Source organism: Polyodon spathula, chromosome 2 (assembly GCF_017654505.1).
Source record: "Polyodon spathula isolate WHYD16114869_AA chromosome 2, ASM1765450v1, whole genome shotgun sequence".
Taxonomy (NCBI): Eukaryota; Metazoa; Chordata; class Actinopteri; order Acipenseriformes; family Polyodontidae; genus Polyodon; species Polyodon spathula.
The window spans coordinates 88,581,699-88,602,199 of NC_054535.1; the positions used below are offsets into that span (position 1 = coordinate 88,581,699).

Consider the following 20,501-nt stretch of genomic DNA (forward strand, 5'->3'; position numbering starts at 1 on the left):
AATCTCTTAGTTATTTAATTGAACCAATGATTAGCTTAATTAGTCAAGAGTAACAGGTGTTCCAGATCTTTAGCCACTGATGATGTAAAGACACCTATAAAACCTGTGGGAGAGGGGCTCTCCAGTACCAGGGTTGGAGACCCCTGTTCTAGACCAGGGCTTCTCAGACTCGGTCCTTGGGAACCACTGTGGCTGCTGGTTTTCATTCCAACTGAGCTCTCAATTACTTAACTAGACCCTTAATTGAACAGATAATTTGTTTAATTGTACTTTTTAAAACTTGTTTTCAGCTCTTAAACAGCTGCATATTTGAAGTTAGCTGTAACATTTGATAACTAACTTGAACTGCAACTGTTTAAGAGTTGGTCAACTGCAGTATTACACCTTTCTTACACAATTGCAGATGAATAATAGTCAGTGATGGTCTTTCTAGGTGCAGCAATGACCGTTATACCAATTTAAGTAATGTGTGTGAATTTTAACCAGTAAGGAGCATATACTTTTGAGTTTTATCTTAATATTGGTCAGTTACTCGATTTTTCACTGGACAGGCTAAACTTTGTTGCTTGCTAATACATTCAGATCCTGGGCAGACCTCATCAGTTTTACTTCTCAATACCTGCATTTTGTGAAACAAAGCTCGAAATTTGTCCTACTTTTCGGACCCATTCATCCCAGATTTGCCCTACATGGCTCCCAGACTAAATGGAAACACAAGCAGAAAGTCACTTTGCAGTACAGGTTTGTTCTGAGTCCAAATACAGTAGGTGATTTAATAGTTCAGATTTATTATGTGGGAGTTGTAGATTTAAAGGACACTGTAAAAACTGTTTACATGTGCTGTGTGTACTCTGTATTGGTTAACATATTTTTTCTTCTAAATGGTAAAACCAAAAATAGATTAGTTGTTTCTTGCCAGCTCTGTAATATAGCAGTTTGTTATTTGCTTAACAACAAAAATGCTGCATGCTTAGCAATAGTGCTGAATGCTTGGTGAAAACAGATTTTTGTGTTTTGGAAAAATACAGATTTTAAAACCAAATGCTTACGCTTATTTTTAATGTTTTCTTTTTAAATTAGTATAATAATTATAATATTTAAACAAATGTACGATTCAATTTTAAACAAAATATTATGTCCGAAAAGAACCAGTCAAAATTCGTCCTGGCTGTGCGGCGTTGTCATTCTTTTCTGATGGTTCCGAAAGGAGCGTCGTATTGGCTCTGGCGCTCCCGTGGGTTAGGGAGGCAAAACCGGTAACGATTGTTAATCCTCATGGCGCCACAGCGATAGTTGCTGCCCAGAAGCCCAGTAAACTCAGCGTAGACAAGTGTAGGGCTGGCTCCTGTCCTCCAACAGCTCAGGAGTATGTAGCTACAGAAGGAAGGCTCCCACATAGTGCTACGTGCCCAATTCGTAATCTACAAAGTGCTTCATTGATCCGCAACACTCCTACCACGTGATCATAATACCCCACCTTATGTTTAAGTTTAGTTTATTGTTGTGTGTATTTAAAGTTACGGACGATACACCACGAACTTTAGGGTCAGGTTATTGTTATGAAATAAACTTCGTTTTAGACCGTAAATTTATCACCCTTATCATGTAATCGGACTGTAGCATATAATAAGGACGTATATTAAGAGTTGCGCACGCGGCGCTACCCTGTGTGCGCTACAATGTGGGAGCCTTCATTTTGCGCAATACCCCTCTCCTGCTGCTGGTTTGGTGTTGGGACTGGAGGACTCTAGCTGAACCTTCCGATCCTGGAGAATTGCTGCGGCGAGGAGAAAAACATAATTGAACATTCCAAATTGGGGAGAAAACCGGGGGTAAAAATAATTGAGCAAACTAAAATAAAACCGTTAAAAATGATCATGCCGGAAAATGACGAGGATACGAATTTGAGGGGTTGTGGCATGTCTGCCTCCATATGTTTTGCCCTGTCCATTTACTTGAGTGTGTTTTGTGTTCTATATTGACATTTACGTGACAGTCGTCCTCTTGTGGTTCATAAACATTCATAAACATACTACTCAATAAAATAAAATAAATCTGAAGATCCCTTTATAGCATGAGATACTCCTTCTGCTGGATAGACCCTGTATATGAGTGTATATAATATATATATATATATATATATATATATATATATATATAGAGATAGAGAGAGAGAGAGAGAGAGAGAGAGAGAGAGAGAGAGAGAGAGAGAGAGAGAGAGAGAAAACTGCAATTAGTAGCCTATAGTAACTTTCCACTGTATTGTGATACCAATTGCAATAGTGGGCAATAGTGTTATATGACACACGGTGGTGCTGTTTCACAACCCTTTAATAGCTTTGAAGAAACAAGCTGAAGCAGACTTGCTAGTGTTGTATCGTTACTGTAATCCTTAGTTCATAGTGTTGGTTTATTTTTATATTGTGATTATGTAAGATTACCACATAACAATGAAAGCAGTGAAAATTCTGCAATGTAAATGCAGTAAATTTAACCTGGAGTAACGGTGAAATGTGGCATTTGTTCACCTTTTGCTGAAATATATAGGCGGGGTGGGTGGGGGGGGGTGGGGGGTGTTATCCTGAAAATTCCTCAATTGTTAGAGTCTCTAAAGCTAGAGGTGATATATCTGCAAATTAAATAAAATACCCTGAATAAACTGGGTTTTTGTTTGTGGTCAATCTATAATTTGTGTCTTGAATAAGGTTGCAAAGGCCAATCAGTCCTCATGCAACGTGTGTTATAGTTGCTGTCTCGTCCATCATGACTGAAACTAACTTGCACCAGGGAGAAAGTTTTTATCTATTACATGTCTTCTATAAATAAAAAGTAATCAAGTATACTGTGCTTGTAGAATTTCTAATACATTGTATTGACAATGATTAAAATGTAATTATGAACTAAAATAATGATGTCCTTGACTCGATATGAGGTACCTCCCACTCTTAACTTGCTTTCAAGTGCCACTAACAAGAGTAAGTGTTTGTTCTTGGTTATTAATGGTAAAGGTTTTACTATTAATGTCACTTCAATTAAGAATTCGATATACATTCAAGTAGTTTTGGCTTATATAACCAATCCATAAACACGAAAACACCAATCTAAAATAGTCCACATACATAATGGAAAAAATATTAGGTAGCAAGGATGGATAGCGGACAATGGAAGATTCACATTCTAAAATAGGCTTTTTATTAATTTATTAATTTATTTTTGTACTCACATAATACACTTCGAGTTATCCGAGGTTGTCTGTGCTGATCCGAAACCAGCGCAGACAGAGGTAACTGTTTATGCTGACAGCATTTGACTCTCTGGAACAAGTGTCGGTGCGTACAAAAAGCGTCCAATTACAACACTGGAAGAACACAATTCTGTCCGCTGGGTTATTTTTGACTTCAGTTGCAGCTGATTGCAAAGCTTTTTTGGCCCTCCCTGAATTTTTGACAGGCTCCTGCCCTTGTTCAAAGACTTATTTGAGGAAGTGAAGTTGTAAAACGAGGACTTGTCGGGATCATTTAGATCAGCAATAACAATAATAATTAAAAGAACTCGTTTCTGCCACAAAATTTTGTCTCCAGAACATTACTGTATAAACAAGTGAGATCCAGGGAAACCTATATTACATTTAATACTGCATGAGAAACCAAGGCGATTGGCATTAGCTGCATTGATCCCTTTTTTTTTTTTTGTTTGTTTGTTTGTTTTCTAGGGGTTTCAAGTCTACTGAACAACGAACGCTGTACGTCGTGAACTCGGGATTCTTCGTTTTAACCCGAAGGATACAAATTTGCACGCGACATTATATTAAAGCTAACACGTAACCGAAGAAGAGTATACTCATTTGGTACCGTTAGGTAATCGTGAGTTGTATTGGGTAGGTTCTGAGGATAGACCATGGAGGTTTGCCCTATACCGGTTGTTACGGTCCAGACCGTTCCCTATGATGACCAGAGACCCGGCACCAATGGGCTGAGGAAGAAGACAATGGTTTTTGAGAGTAAGAGGAATTACCTGCAGAATTTCATCCAAAGTGTCCTCTCGTCCATCGACCTCCGGGACAGGCAGGGGTGCACTATGGTGGTAGGCAGTGACGGGAGGTACTTCAGCCGGACAGCAATTGAGGTTATTGTTCAAATGGCAGCTGCCAATGGGGTAAGCATCTATACGTATTTTAGTCTCAATATTTCTAAATTTTATTTATGACATGTGGCCATTTTAAAACCTCTTCTCTTACAATAGATTTGCACCACTTTTTGCAATACTGTATAGCTTAAGGTTACTTAGCTATTATGAAACAAAGACATTTTTGGATTCTGTTTTTTTTTTTTTTTTTTTTTTTTTTTTACGGTTTTGTGCCATTAGCATTTAGTTTTCCTTTATGAACAAAATGGTTAAAATGTGCACGGGGTGAATCTAACCCAATATGTCAAGTGTGATGTGGGTTTACTGGTGATGCTATTTCTTGTATATAGGTCTAAAATTTATTTGCAGTTTAAAAAAAAAAAAAAAAAAAAGACATGTTTTTGTAAACATTCATTTTCATTTTATGGCATGATATCTTATACTGCACAAAGTACAAAACAATTGCTTTCCTTCCATTCAGGAAGCTACTTTCTATGCTATTTCACCTCAGCAGTGTCTTGGGGTCAAGGTATGTTGCTGGCTGCATGTCAGTCAAAAGGGGAAGCAGCTGGTTGGTTAATGATAGGATAAAAGGTGTTGGTGTTGGGACAATTTCACACTCCTGGTGAAATGACCAAGGAAATACAGAAGTACTTAACAGCAACAACAAAAAAAATGTTCTTTAAAGTAGAACCAGATAACAGGAAAATACATGCACTGTAACATGTGTTTATTTCAAAACTGCTCATTTGAAACCTATAAAACAAATAGAAGTTCACAATGGTAAGATTTGTGAAATGTTAGATACAGGTACACTGTACAGCTTTGGCCAAAAGTTTTTGCATCACCCTATATAATTAATAATGAATAATGTTACTTTAACATATTGAATTACATACTGCTTTGTAATTTTCCATATACTTAACAAAAAACTGACAACAATGAAAAATGTGACATTTCAAAATCTAACATGAAATACTGTACTACTATAATGGCTTCCGGTAGACCTTTGAGATATAATTTTGTACCATTTTCTTTGATTACATGATGTTAAATGAAAGATTTAAATAAATATATATATATATATATTATATATATATATAGATATATATATATATATCTATATAGATATATATATATAAGTCTCATATCCTAAAATTATAGATGATATATATATAAAACTTTTGGCCATAGCCGTACATTTAAAGTTTTTAAAGTGAAAAGACCAAGGGTATTTGTTAAGCTCGGTTCTTTACAGCACAATTCCTGGTTGGAGCCCAGTTGAAAGTGCTGCTGATGTTTTTTTTTTGTTTGTTTGTTTTTGATCAGGTGGCATTTTAAGGGTGTTTGTGAAATGTGTGAAATGTCTCAATCCAGTTACATGTAGTTAGGTGTCAAATCACAACAACACCATCACAATTGGCACAATCAGTGTCCCAGTGGCATAGAATTACAGTAGGTTGACATAGAGACGGAGGTACTGTACATTGGCTATGGAGAATAGAGAATCTCAAACATTTGCTGTGATGTATAGTGCATGGCATGTCTATATTAAATTTACAGTTAATCACACACCTTACAAAATTATTATTATTATTTTAATATTGTGAGATATGTCTAGAAGAAGTTATATATTTGTTTGTTAAATATGAATACAGGGTAACCTATGTAAGTTATGGTGTGGTGTGTTCCAATCATAGATGCCTTCAAGTTCATATTTATAGTGTTATATAACATAGTGCCAATAACTGTTCCCAATCATTTGTACAACAGATGCGAATTATTAAATAAATAAATGTTATTATGTTATAACATTTCACCACCACATTTCCTGCTTTACAAACTACATTACAAAAAATGGATGAACTAAACATTTAAATGGATGAACTAAAATTGGGCCAGTAAATCTTATAAAAAGTACACCCCACATGTGTATTTATAACCCTGCAGAGATAAGATAATAAAGGAAATATGATACATTATATTGTCCATTTAGGACTGCTGTCCTGTGTTTGGAGAGCTGGGAGATACTGTAACCCATACCACTTTAATTGCCTTTGTCCAAGTTTAAAGCATTTACATGACGCCATCCTTTGATTGTATAATTGATTCATTTTACAATTAAACTGAAAACTGAATTCATGACAGAGAACACAAAGAACTGTGGATTCATCAGAAAACTGTATGGCAGTCCTCAGTACTTAATTGCTTAATTGCTTAATTTCTTGACAGCCAATCACTGTGAAAAATGGCACAGTATTCAGAACACATTTTATAACACTTGTTACAAAATGCAGCGTTTCGAGTATGTTTGTGTGACTAGTAGCAGTCAATACTTTTTTTTGTAATTATTTTGTGATATATTAAGTAAATTTTGTATATTATCAGTGGTATTCAGCACTGACGTTTTGCATGAATATCACTTTATAAACAATTCAAAATGGTGAATTGCCATCTCGAATAATCCACAAATAAAACAGTGAATTATTGTCCTCAATTAACCATTTATTGTTGTTTGTCCCTTACGTAAGATTATCTTCTAGTATTAAAAGTAAACATGTAGCATATGGCGTGGAAGGAGTTAATACTTGCTATCTGCTAGGAAGTGTCAACAACTTGTAGCAGCTGGTACAGGAAATGACTGCTAATAACATTTCATCCAAAACAGTTACCTTGACTTACAGTTGTGACTGAACATCAGAGCTACCCTGATTTTCAGTTTGTTGGGAAGCCTTCTTTCTCTTTAGCAAATTGCCTTAAGACAAAACGTAGGCATTGCTTAAACTATGAAAAGTAAACTCGTTTGAGACTTCCCAGTGTAGCTGCTGAACTTTGCCATCAAGTTTGGTCTGCATTTTCACACAGATTAAGTTTGGATGGTGTTTTCTTAAGTAGCTGGACCAGGACAGTGATCCAGGGAGTTGAGGAATGCTTTATAAGGATTGCTAAAGGATATCTGTGGAGCCTTATAAGGATGTTTCACAGATTCAATTACACTGCCCCCCACACACACTCACACACAAGATCTCTCTCTTTTCGCCTCTCCGTTGGTTGTGCGCTTGATTTGCGCGCTCGTTGTTTTTTTGTCGGGGGTGCCGCGGGTGCTGTTCCGATATTGTTATGCTATCGAGGACGGGTGCAGCCCCCGACATTATTCGCCTCCTTGACGACTTTACACTTGTCAGGCTCCACAGATATCCTTTAGCAATCCTTACAAAGCATTCCTCAACTCCCTGGATCGCTGTCCTGGTCCAGCTACTTCAGAAAACACCATTCAATCTTAATCTGTGTGAAAATGCAGACCAAACTTGATGGCAAAGTTCAGCAGCTACACTGGGAAGTCTCAAACGAGTTTACTTTTCATAGTTTAAGCAATGCCTACGTTTTGTCTTAAGGCAATTTGCTAAAGAGAAAGAAGGCTTCCCAATAAACTGAAAATCAGGGTAGCTCTGATGTTCAGTCACAACTGTAAGTCAAGGTAACTGTTTTGGATGAAATGTTATTAGCAGTCATTTCCTGTACCAGCTGCTACAAGTTGTTGACACTTCCTAGCAGATAGCAAGTATTAACTCCTTCCACGCCATATGCTACATGTTTACTTTTAATACTAGAAGATAATCTTACGTAAGGGACAAACAACAATAAATGGTTAATTGAGGACAATAATTCACTGTTTTATTTGTGGATTATTCGAGATGGCAATTCACCATTTTGAATTGTTTATAAAGTGATATTCATGCAAAACGTCAGTGCTGAATACCACTGATAATATACAAAATTTACTTAATATATCACAAAATAATTACAAAAAAAAGTATTGACTGCTACTAGTCACACAAACATACTCGAAACGCTGCATTTTGTAACAAGTGTTATAAAATGTGTTCTGAATACTGTGCCATTTTTCACAGTGATTGGCTGTCAAGAAATTAAGCAATTAAGCAATTAAGTACTGAGGACTGCCATACAGTTTTCTGATGAATCCACAGTTCTTTGTGTTCTCTGTCATGAATTCAGTTTTCAGTTTAATTGTAAAATGAATCAATTATACAATCAAAGGATGGCGTCATGTAAATGCTTTAAACTTGGACAAAGGCAATTAAAGTGGTATGGGTTACAGTATCTCCCAGCTCTCCAAACACAGGACAGCAGTCCTAAATGGACAATATAATGTATCATATTTCCTTTATTATCTTATCTCTGCAGGGTTATAAATACACATGTGGGGTGTACTTTTTATAAGATTTACTGGCCCAATTTTAGTTCATCCATTTAAATGTTTAGTTCATCCATTTTTTGTAATGTAGTTTGTAAAGCAGGAAATGTGGTGGTGAAATGTTATAACATAATAACATTTATTTATTTAATAATTCGCATCTGTTGTACAAATGATTGGGAACAGTTATTGGCACTATGTTATATAACACTATAAATATGAACTTGAAGGCATCTATGATTGGAACACACCACACCATAACTTACATAGGTTACCCTGTATTCATATTTAACAAACAAATATATAACTTCTTCTAGACATATCTCACAATATTAAAATAATAATAATAATTTTGTAAGGTGTGTGATTAACTGTAAATTTAATATAGACATGCCATGCACTATACATCACAGCAAATGTTTGAGATTCTCTATTCTCCATAGCCAATGTACAGTACCTCCGTCTCTATGTCAACCTACTGTAATTCTATGCCACTGGGACACTGATTGTGCCAATTGTGATGGTGTTGTTGTGATTTGACACCTAACTACATGTAACTGGATTGAGACATTTCACACATTTCACAAACACCCTTAAAATGCCACCTGATCAAAAACAAACAAACAAAAAAAAAAAAAACATCAGAGCGGAACAGTTCAACTGGGCTCCCACCCAGGAATTGTGCTGTAAAGAACCGAGCTTAACAAATACCCTTGGTCTTTTCACTTTAAAAACTTTAAATGTACGGCTATGGCCAAAAGTTTTGCCTCACATAGAATTTTAGGATTGAGACTTTATAATTTTAGGATTATATATATTATATATAATAGAAGGAGCATATATATATATTATATATATATATATATATTATAGATAAATATATATATATAATTCAGATTCTATATAGTAACATATCTTCATGTAATCAAAGAAATTATGGTACAAAATTATATCTCAAAGGTCTACCGGAAGCCATTATAGTAGGACAGTATTGTCAGTGTTAGATTTTGAAATGTCACATTTTTACATTGGGTGATGTTACAGTATGGAAAATTACAGTTTTGGCCATAGCTGTAAAGTGTACCTGTATCTAACATTTCACAAATCTTACCATTGTGAACTTCTATTTGTTTTATAGGTTTCAAATGAGCAGTTTTGAAATAAACACATGTTACAGAAGCAAAACATTTTGGCCATAGCTGTTTCCCATTGTCACAAAAGTTTACATTGTGAAACATTTCTATTTGTAAGGTTTCAAAGGAGCAGTTTCCCTTTGGCCCCTTGAAATAAAAACCTGTTACCCCAGTGCATGTATTTCTGTATGCACTGGTTCTACTTTAAAGAAAGGAGCATTTTGTACTTTGTGCAGTGCGTTAAATGTTGACTCAGTTACTTTGCACTTCCTTGGTCATTTCACCTGGAGAGTGAAATTGTCCCCACCTCTTCACTGGCTTCTTTCCTGTCATTAACCAATCAGCTGCTTCCCCTTTTGACTGACATGCAGCCAGCAACATACCTTGACCCCAAGACACTGCTGAGGTGAAATAGCATAGAAAGTAGCTTCCTGAATGGAAGGAAAGCAATTGTTTTGTACTTTGTGCAGTATAAGATATCATGCCATAAAATGAAAATGAATGTTTACAAAAACATGTCTTTTTTTTTTTTTTTTTTTTTTTTTTTAAACTGCAAAATAAATTTTCGTGATATATGTTCTTTAGTCGTAGTGGCATCACCATCACCAGTAAACCCACATCACACTTGACATATTGGGTTAGATTCACCCCGTGCACATTTTAACCATTTTGTTCATAAAGGAAAACTAAATGCTAATGGCACAAAACCGTAAAAAAAAAAAAAAAAAAAAAAAAAACAGAATCCAAAAATGTCTTTGTTTCATAATAGCTAAGTAACCTTAAGCTATACAGTATTGCAAAAAGTGGTGCAAATCTATTGTAAGAGAAGAGGTTTTAAAATGGCCACATGTCATAAATAAAATTTAGAAATATTGAGACTAAAATACGTATAGATGCTTACCCCATTGGCAGCTGCCATTTGAACAATAACCTCAATTGCTGTCCGGCTGAAGTACCTCCCGTCACTGCCTACCACCATAGTGCACCCCTGCCTGTCCCGGAGGTCGATGGACGAGAGGACACTTTGGATGAAATTCTGCAGGTAATTCCTCTTACTCTCAAAAACCATTGTCTTCTTCCTCAGCCCATTGGTGCCGGGTCTCTGGTCATCATAGGGAACGGTCTGGACCGTAACAACCGGTATAGGGCAAACCTCCATGGTCTATCCTCAGAACCTACCCAATACAACTCACGATTACCTAACGGTACCAAATGAGTATACTCTTCTTCGGTTACGTGTTAGCTTTAATATAATGTCGCGTGCAAATTTGTATCCTTCGGGTTAAAACGAAGAATCCCGAGTTCACGACGTACAGCGTTCGTTGTTCAGTAGACTTGAAACCCCTAGAAAACAAACAAACAAACAAAAAACAAAAAGGGATCAATGCAGCTAATGCCAATCGCCTTGGTTTCTCATGCAGTATTAAATGTAATATAGGTTTCCCTGGATCTCACTTGTTTATACAGTAATGTTCTGGAGACAAAATTTTGTGGCAGAAACGAGTTCTTTTAATTATTATTGTTATTGCTGATCTAAATGATCCCGACAAGTCCTCGTTTTACAACTTCACTTCCTCAAATAAGTCTTTGAACAAGGGCAGGAGCCTGTCAAAAATTCAGGGAGGGCCAAAAAAGCTTTGCAATCAGCTGCAACTGAAGTCAAAAATAACCCAGCGGACAGAATTGTGTTCTTCCAGTGTTGTAATTGGACGCTTTTTGTACGCACCGACACTTGTTCCAGAGAGTCAAATGCTGTCAGCATAAACAGTTACCTCTGTCTGCGCTGGTTTCGGATCAGCACAGACAACCTCGGATAACTCGAAGTGTATTATGTGAGTACAAAAATAAATTAATAAATTAATAAAAAGCCTATTTTAGAATGTGAATCTTCCATTGTCCGCTATCCATCCTTGCTACCTAATATTTTTTCCATTATGTATGTGGACTATTTTAGATTGGTGTTTTCGTGTTTATGGATTGGTTATATAAGCCAAAACTACTTGAATGTATATCGAATTCTTAATTGAAGTGACATTAATAGTAAAACCTTTACCATTAATAACCAAGAACAAACACTTACTCTTGTTAGTGGCACTTGAAAGCAAGTTAAGAGTGGGAGGTACCTCATATCGAGTCAAGGACATCATTATTTTAGTTCATAATTACATTTTAATCATTGTCAATACAATGTATTAGAAATTCTACAAGCACAGTATACTTGATTACTTTTTATTTATAGAAGACATGTAATAGATAAAAACTTTCTCCCTGGTGCAAGTTAGTTTCAGTCATGATGGACGAGACAGCAACTATAACACACGTTGCATGAGGACTGATTGGCCTTTGCAACCTTATTCAAGACACAAATTATAGATTGACCACAAACAAAAACCCAGTTTATTCAGGGTATTTTATTTAATTTGCAGATATATCACCTCTAGCTTTAGAGACTCTAACAATTGAGGAATTTTCAGGATAACACCCCCCACACCCCCCCCCCCACCCCCGCGATATCTTTGAACAAATGCAAACACTTGTTTTACACTTACACAGGTGTCCAATTTACTGCAATGTACTTAAATTTACTGCATTTACATTGCAGAATTTTCACTGCTTTCATTGTTATGTGGTAATCTTACATAATCACAATATAAAAATAAACCAACACTATGAACTAAGGATTACAGTAACGATACAACACTAGCAAGTCTGCTTCAGCTTGTTTCTTCAAAGCTATTAAAGGGTTGTGAAACAGCACCACCTATTAAAGGGTTGTGAAACAGCACCACCGTGTGTCATATAACACTATTGCCCACTATTGCAATTGGTATCACAATACAGTGGAAAGTTACTATAGGCTACTAATTGCAGTTTTCTCTCTCTCTCTCTCTCTCTCTCTCTCTCTCTCTCTCTCTCTCTCTCTCTCTCTCTCTCTCCTCTCCTCTATATATATATCATATATATATATATATATATATATATATATATATAATATTCTACTTTTCCCTAGAAGTCTAAATAAAATAAAATATGAATCATATGAATCACAAGAAAATACTTGACTGTCAAGTTTATGACAGTGCTATTGACGAAAACACCACGCAAGTAAATTTGTGCACAAAAATTGTGGAGGCAGACATGCCACAAACCCTCCCATTTGTATCTTCGTCATTTGCCAGGTATTCCCCTTCCTTCTTTTTTTGTCTTCTTCCCCTCCTTTTTTGTTCTTCGCAAAACATATGGAGGCAGACATGCCACAACCCCTCAAATTCGTATCCTCGTCATTTTCCGGCATGATCATTTTTAACGGTTTTATTTTAGTTTGCTCAATTATTTTTACCCCCGGTTTTCTCCCCAATTTGGAATGTTCAATTATGTTTTTCTCCTCGCCGCAGCAATTCTCCAGGATCGGAAGGTTCAGCTAGAGTCCTCCAGTCCCAACACCAAACCAGCAGCAGGAGAGGGGTATTGCGCAAAATGAAGGCTCCCACATTGTAGCGCACACAGGGTAGCGCCGCGTGCGCAACTCTTAATATACGTCCTTATTATATGCTACAGTCCGATTACATGATAAGGGTGATAAATTTACGGTCTAAAACGAAGTTTATTTCATAACAATAACCTGACCCTAAAGTTCGTGGTGTATCGTCCGTAACTTTAAATACACACAACAATAAACTAAACTTAAACATAAGGTGGGGTATTATGATCACGTGGTAGGAGTGTTGCGGATCAATGAAGCACTTTGTAGATTACGAATTGGGCACGTAGCACTATGTGGGAGCCTTCCTTCTGTAGCTACATACTCCTGAGCTGTTGGAGGACAGGAGCCAGCCCTACACTTGTCTACGCTGAGTTTACTGGGCTTCTGGGCAGCAACTATCGCTGTGGCGCCATGAGGATTAACAATCCCTGCCGGTTTTGCCTCCCTGACCCACGGGAGCGCCAGAGCCAATACGACGCTCCTTTCGGAACCATCAGAAAAGAATGACAACGCCGCACAGCCAGGACGAATTTTGACTGGTTCTTTTCGGACATAATATTTTGTTTAAAATTGAATCGTACATTTGTTTAAATATTACAGTTTACAGCACAGTTTACAGGGCGAATTTTGACTGTGTTCTTTTCGGAATCGTTAATATTTTGTTTAAAACCCACGGAATCAGTACATTTGTACTGGGCTTCTGGGATTATAATTATTGTGACTAATTTAGGACAGCCAGGCGTAAATTTTGAAAATGGTTTTTTTCCCTAACACAATAGCGTTTTCAAAGCCAATCGAGCACTTTGTTTCGGAACCATCAGAAATTGTTAGAATGAAAACGCCGCACAGCCAGGACAATTTTGACTGGTTCTTTTCGGACATAATATTTTGTTTAAAATTGAATCGTACATTTGTTTAAATATTATAATTATTATACTAATTTAAAAAGAAAACATTAAAAATAAGCGTAAAATCTGTATTTTTCCAAAACACAAAAATCTGTTTTCACCAAGCATTCAGCACTATTGCTAAGCATGCAGCATTTTTGTTGTTAAGCAAATAACAAACTGCTATATTACAGAGCTGGCAAGAAACAACTAATCTATTTTTGGTTTTACCATTTAGAAGAAAAAATATGTTAACCAATACAGAGTACACACAGCACATGTAAACAGTTTTTACAGTGTCCTTTAAATCTACAACTCCCACATAATAAATCTGAACTATTAAATCACCTACTGTATTTGGACTCAGAACAAACCTGTACTGCAAAGTGACTTTCTGCTTGTGTTTCCATTTAGTCTGGGAGCCATGTAGGGCAAATCTGGGATGAATGGGTCCGAAAAGTAGGACAAATTTCGAGCTTTGTTTCACAAAATGCAGGTATTGAGAAGTAAAACTGATGAGGTCTGCCCAGGATCTGAATGTATTAGCAAGCAACAAAGTTTAGCCTGTCCAGTGAAAAATCGAGTAACTGACCAATATTAAGATAAAACTCAAAAGTATATGCTCCTTACTGGTTAAAATTCACACACATTACTTAAATTGGTATAACGGTCATTGCTGCACCTAGAAAGACCATCACTGACTATTATTCATCTGCAATTGTGTAAGAAAGGTGTAATACTGCAGTTGACCAACTCTTAAACAGTTGCAGTTCAAGTTACTTATAAAATGTTACAGCTAACTTGAAATATGCAGCTGTTTAAGAGCTGAAAACAAGTTTTAAAAATGTCTAATTAAGCAAATTATCTGTTCAATTAAGGGTCTAGTTAAGTAATTGAGAGCTCAGTTGGAATGAAAACCAGCAGCCACAGTGGGTCCCCAGGACCGAGTTTGAGAAGCCCTGGTCTAGAACACTGTCTGGCTAGAACAGGGGTCCAACCCTGGTCCTGGAGAGCCCCTCTCCCACAGGTTTTATAGGTGTCTTTACATCATCAGTGGCTAAAGATCTGGAACACCTGTTACTCTTGACTAATTAAGCTAATCATTGGTTCAATTAAATAACTAAGAGATTGGTTGAAATGAAAACCAGAAGCCACAGTAGCTCTCCAGGACCAGGGTTGGAGACCCCTGGTCTAGAGTGTCAATTTTCTTTCTGTCGTAGAGCCTTACAGATAGTTCCTTTGCCTCTGATATAACATTGCCAAACACGTTTTTATCTGCATGATATGGTATCTCACCAAAGCTTGCAAGGGCAGTGAAATCATTGCAGGAAGGCAACACAAGTTTTGCAACTTGTTCTTTCCCTTTCCTGAAAGGATAACTGACAGTGTCACAGCCAGCAAAAATGTAAGCACTAAGCAGTAGGACTGTTAGAGCGGATTCCGAAATCTTAAATTTAGAACTTGGAAATCAGATGGGTTGGACTATACCTTTCTTTCTTCTGAGCTCATAATTCCTGTAGGCCAGGTATTCTTGATGAAAGATAAATGCAGAGGAGGATTGCATCTGTGTCATTTGCCTGCACAACTGCTCTCTCATTTCTGAAGCAACATGATTAATGTGAGCAATAATATTTCAGTTAAATATTTATTTACAATTGAAATAATTTGCAAAACCCAGAATTAGGATTTAACTTATATTTCAGTTAAATATGTATTTAAAATTGAAATCATTATTTTGCAAAGGCCAGAATTAGGATTTAACTTAAATATTTATTTAAAAGTTAGAAAATTGTTAAATATTTTCAGATTTATAAATTATATCTGAAAGTATGCATTTTTCACAGCATTTATAAATTGGGGGGAAAGTCATGTTCTTGGTTAAATCTGGGAATAAAGATTATGTTCATACACACTTGCACAAAATAAGAAGATAAGTACATAACAATATTTATGAATGAGAGGAAGCCATTCGGTCGTTCATCAACAACAATACGTGGTAACCAACTATACACTGAATTGTTTCCTATACCCTCCGTTCTAAATCTATCTCCATTAATTGTCTTCTTTTACCGCAGACTTGGGTCGTATAATATGTCAAAATATTGGATTGTGGAACATGATTCCTATTAGCATTGCCAGTTCAATCTTACAGTTAGAAGCACATTTGATTTTGAACTGGCCTAGACTGTAGATAATTGTAGTGCTTTGGGATGTTAGCACGGAAGTTGTTTTAGAAGTGTGTATTATACTGTGATATTACTTGTGTTAATAAACTTATTACCGTGAATGTAAATCAGTAAATCAATTACCAATAATAAGAGGTTTGAGTGTTTTTAATTGATTAATCAGAGAATATGAATTCATAATACATCAATGTATATTATAAACTTGAATTGGGTCATATTTCATAACCAAATAAGGTTTAAATTATATTGACTCAATAATCGATAAAAAAAAAAACTCTAAGATAATAAAACTTTTCTTACACTTAAGGTTTAAATTATATTGACTCACTAATCGATAAAAAGTAAAATCTAAGATAATAAAACTTTTCTTACACTGCAGAGCAACGAGTATATATTTGTTATAAAGTAGCAAATTTATATATATCCTATTATCATAATAATATATATATTATATATATATTATATATATCTATATTTACTGACTATGCTTTATAATCATTCTATAAAGGTGGATATCATCAAACGAAAGCTAGTAAATTTTTTACAAAAACGAGTCCCTCAAAACAAAGCTTTAAATGTTCCTTCTTCCTGCAAGTACGTTTATTGACTTATACATTGTATTCTAATATAGATACCAACCCTTTTAGCACTGTAATAACAGTTTAATTCAAGTTTCATTCAGTTTTTGTTTGTTTGTTTGTTTGTTTTGTTTGTTTTTGTTTGTTTGTTTTTTCAAACTTATGTTAGCCTACCAATGTAAAGCATGTCAATTAGACCGGTATTCTTAAATATTTTCTAAACACGATTTTTAAAAAAAACGTGTATCCCTACACGTGGTTGATATTGAAATGTAACTGCTTTTTATTCCTCTCTAAATGTACCTTTGCGCTGTCTTAGGATTTTGAGTCCTTGGTGTTTAAACTAAACCGCATAAACAATACCATTCCTTAATGTGGAAGATTTACACGTATTGTCTGCCTCAGAGAAACGAAACACACATAAAATACGCCAAGGAGTCATGTTATAATTATCTTATATTTATTAAACCACTCAAATAATTTCTTTAAGGATTAACCATGCATTTTTTTGGAACATCTTATAAACACGTTGTTTATTTTATAGTTTAGGGCTATTCTTTTTAAACACACAAAAAACACAAGTGTTATAAAATGAAACATTACAGTGTATATGACTATTAAAATGTGTTCTTAAACGTATGCGTTTATTCTTAAACTGATCATTAGATATAACAGCACATTTAATCGCGTTAAATAATCATTTTTTAAAGACAGTTTCTATTATTAATTATAATATTGCCTAATTATACATTTAATGTAGATCTATGATACAAGGATAAAAATGCATGAAGATATAGATTAATAATATTGTTTTAAATTAACTAAATATTTTTAAAAGGTATAAATATTTCGATGTTTTATGTTCTTAAGAAGTAAGCAATGAACAATTAACAACCATATTAACATCCATTGATAATGCGTTACATTTCTAATATGTGTCAGCGATAAAATGTATTTGAACAGACTTGAGTTTTCCAATTCAATTTTTGTTGAATTCATATGGAATAATCATTTGTCTCTATTGCATCTAACACTAATATCAAAGGCATATTTGAATGTAAAACATTTTACTCCAAATTAAGCTGATGCAAATGCAATATGAAACGTATTCGTATATGCATTTAAATGAATGTATTGATTTATTTGCTCATGCTGCTACATGTTCAAATTTTAAGATTTAAAAAAACAAACAAACCCAAAACGTATTATATTTATATCCTTATATGGCCAAGGCAGTTTTTAAGTGCGTTTAATTGTTGAAACTCAATAAACCCAGTTTAGAAAAGTAGGTACAGTATTGACGTCGAAGTTATATTTAGGATACACTAAAATAAATTGATATGGCTTAACCAAAAAAGAACATATAGGATTCATAGATGTAACAAAATAAAATTAATTGTGTATACAAACTCATTCTAAGATTAGCAAGCAGTGTTTAAACAATACAGTTGGGTGGGGAACCAACAGGATAGGTCTAACTGGTATGTTTGGTACTAGAGCAAGGCTGTGTTTTTTTTAAATGTAATTTTCTGTATTGAATTTACTAGAACTTTGTTTTGTTTGTTTTAATAAAGAATATTGACTTTTAAAGAAACCTTTATGAGATAAGGAATTTGGTAGTCAAATTAAAATTAACCATTAGTTTCTTAAAATAACAATTCAAATTGTATGTCGTGATTTCAGATAGTTAGATAGATAGATAGATAGATAGATAGAGATAGATAGATAGATAGATATAAATGACCAATTGTAAACATACAAAATAATGAAAAGACAGATCTGTTTCCAAATATATTTTATTTGGCATTGCATTCTACTTAGTCACAATATACCAGCAAACAAAACCTGTTTGTACATGAAACACGAAATACGTTTTTCACTTCATATAATACACAATACACGTAAGCTTGACAATTAATAAATATTTTAATAGACTATTTATTTACATTAAAAATGATATTCATAAAAACAAGCACAGTTGTTTGAAACTGTTGTTTTTAGACAAATGCGCGTTTGTGAGGTCCCTTTTTTAACTCTCATCCTTTTGTTCGACACTCTGTAAAGAACATAGATATGTTAATAGATAGCTGTGATAAGCATTTTAAAGTTTTAAGAGTATTACTTTGTCCATATCTTCATTTGAATCAACTGTGTACATTGTATGTTCAAAAAGTTTGCTTCGGCTAATCCCTGCGTTATTTATTTATTTATTTATTTATTTATTTATTTTTACCAGTTTAGCAATGCGGGTACGAGAGTTGTAACTGGTCCCTGGGCGGGATTGCGCCTATCACAGTAGCAGTGGGGTTAAACACAGCTCTTGGCGCAGGAGACAATATTGTTGGAAGGAAGCAACCCGCAGATCTTTGCAGGAGATGCGAATAATCCAAGGACGCCTGTAAATGAGTAGTTTGCACGAAAGAGGAAGACGTCTTGCCTATTATACTGTCGATGCTGAAGGAGCATTTGGTTTGGGTGGTATTGGTCGGTTTAAGTTCCGACGCGGGCGCACTCAGCTGCACGTGGGGTGCACTGGTGCTGGGCGCCCTTCTGCAGTTTAAATCCCGGTACGGCAACTGAGGATGCGACAGCATGACTCTTTCTTCAACTGGCATATATCTCATTGAAGTTTGTTGAACTGATGCTTGGGTGTTCTGTATAGCATATGGTCGTCCATATGGTCGGTAACAACTAAAATTAGGATAAAACATAAGTCCGTCTTTGACAAACTCTGGCTGGTGCCTCTTAAATCGTTTTCTTCTCCTGAGAAAGCTACCGTTGTCAAACATGTCTTCTGATGCGGGGTCCAGGGACCAGTAGTTGCCTTTACCTGGGTTGCCAGGTTCCCTTGGAATCTTTATGAAGCAGTCATTGAGGGATAAGTTGTGCCTGATTGAGTTTTGCCAAGCGGGGAACTTTTCCTTGTAGTAAGGGAATTTGTTGCTGATAAAGTCACATATTCCACTCAGTGTCAACTTCTTCTGTTGGCTTTGCAGGATAGCCATGGTTATCAAAGCGATGTACGAGTAGGGAGGCTTCACCAAGTTGTTTTTGACTCTGCTACCTGAGTGGATTTCAGCGCTGAAACTGCTCTCGCTTTCTCCAGAGGAATCGATCTCACAACCTTCTAACTCGCCGCTAGACTCCGCTGAAGCATTCTCCTCAGCGCAACTCTGTTGGAGCAAGTATGCGTCCCGAAGTAGGCAATTGTGCAAGTCATCTTCCACGATAATGTCAATTTCATCCTCGACAAGAGACATGAATGCTTGAGGAACTGAACAATCTTCTGACAGGGTCATGGTGGTGGAGATTTACAGCTTTCTTGGATAAAACCAATGATAGCAAATCGCAAATAGCGGACCAAAACTCCGTCCTCTTGTATTGCCTCTATAATTGTCTTTTTATAGCTTTTCTATCAGTTCCAAAACAGAGAATGTCAGGTCTTTGCGTGGCACAGGTTTTTTATAAGGGGTGGGTCTTCAGTCCCTGCCTCTGCAAAAGTGTCCAGGGCCTATCAGACTGTAAACTCAGAAACGAAAAGGTAATGAGGAGAGACAATGGGCAGCGTGAAGGAAACACCAACTCATCCGGTCACAGACTAGGAGGTGCTAAATACACAAACTAATGATGGTGCTCCGTGTTTTCCATTTATGTTAAAATGGAAGGTCATTTTCGATATAATACCAATTAGGTGGTAAATGTTACATTTCTAATTACATATTTAACTTAGAAAGGAGAGCAATATTACTCAAATCCAACGTACTTTTTAAAATGACCGTTTCATTAACGTTTGTTCTGGAAGCATAGCCTACATGTTACATAACTAAATTAGTGCGCGAGTCTGAATGTAGCCTGGCAGCCTATTACAATTGAATTCTATCAGTTCTAAACC

General features: G+C 35.7%; 1 protein-coding gene across 1 annotated transcript; it reads right to left on the minus strand.

The window, feature by feature from the left end:
• Positions 1 to 18,624: 18,624 nt before the first annotated feature.
• On the minus strand, positions 18,625 to 19,908 carry LOC121328515 (forkhead box protein D5-A-like). The gene has a single exon (XM_041273213.1). The coding sequence runs from the start codon at positions 19,906 to 19,908 to the stop codon at positions 18,847 to 18,849; it is 1,062 nt and encodes a 353-aa protein (XP_041129147.1). The 3' UTR covers positions 18,625 to 18,846.
• Between the last annotated feature and the right edge of the window lie 593 nt (positions 19,909 to 20,501).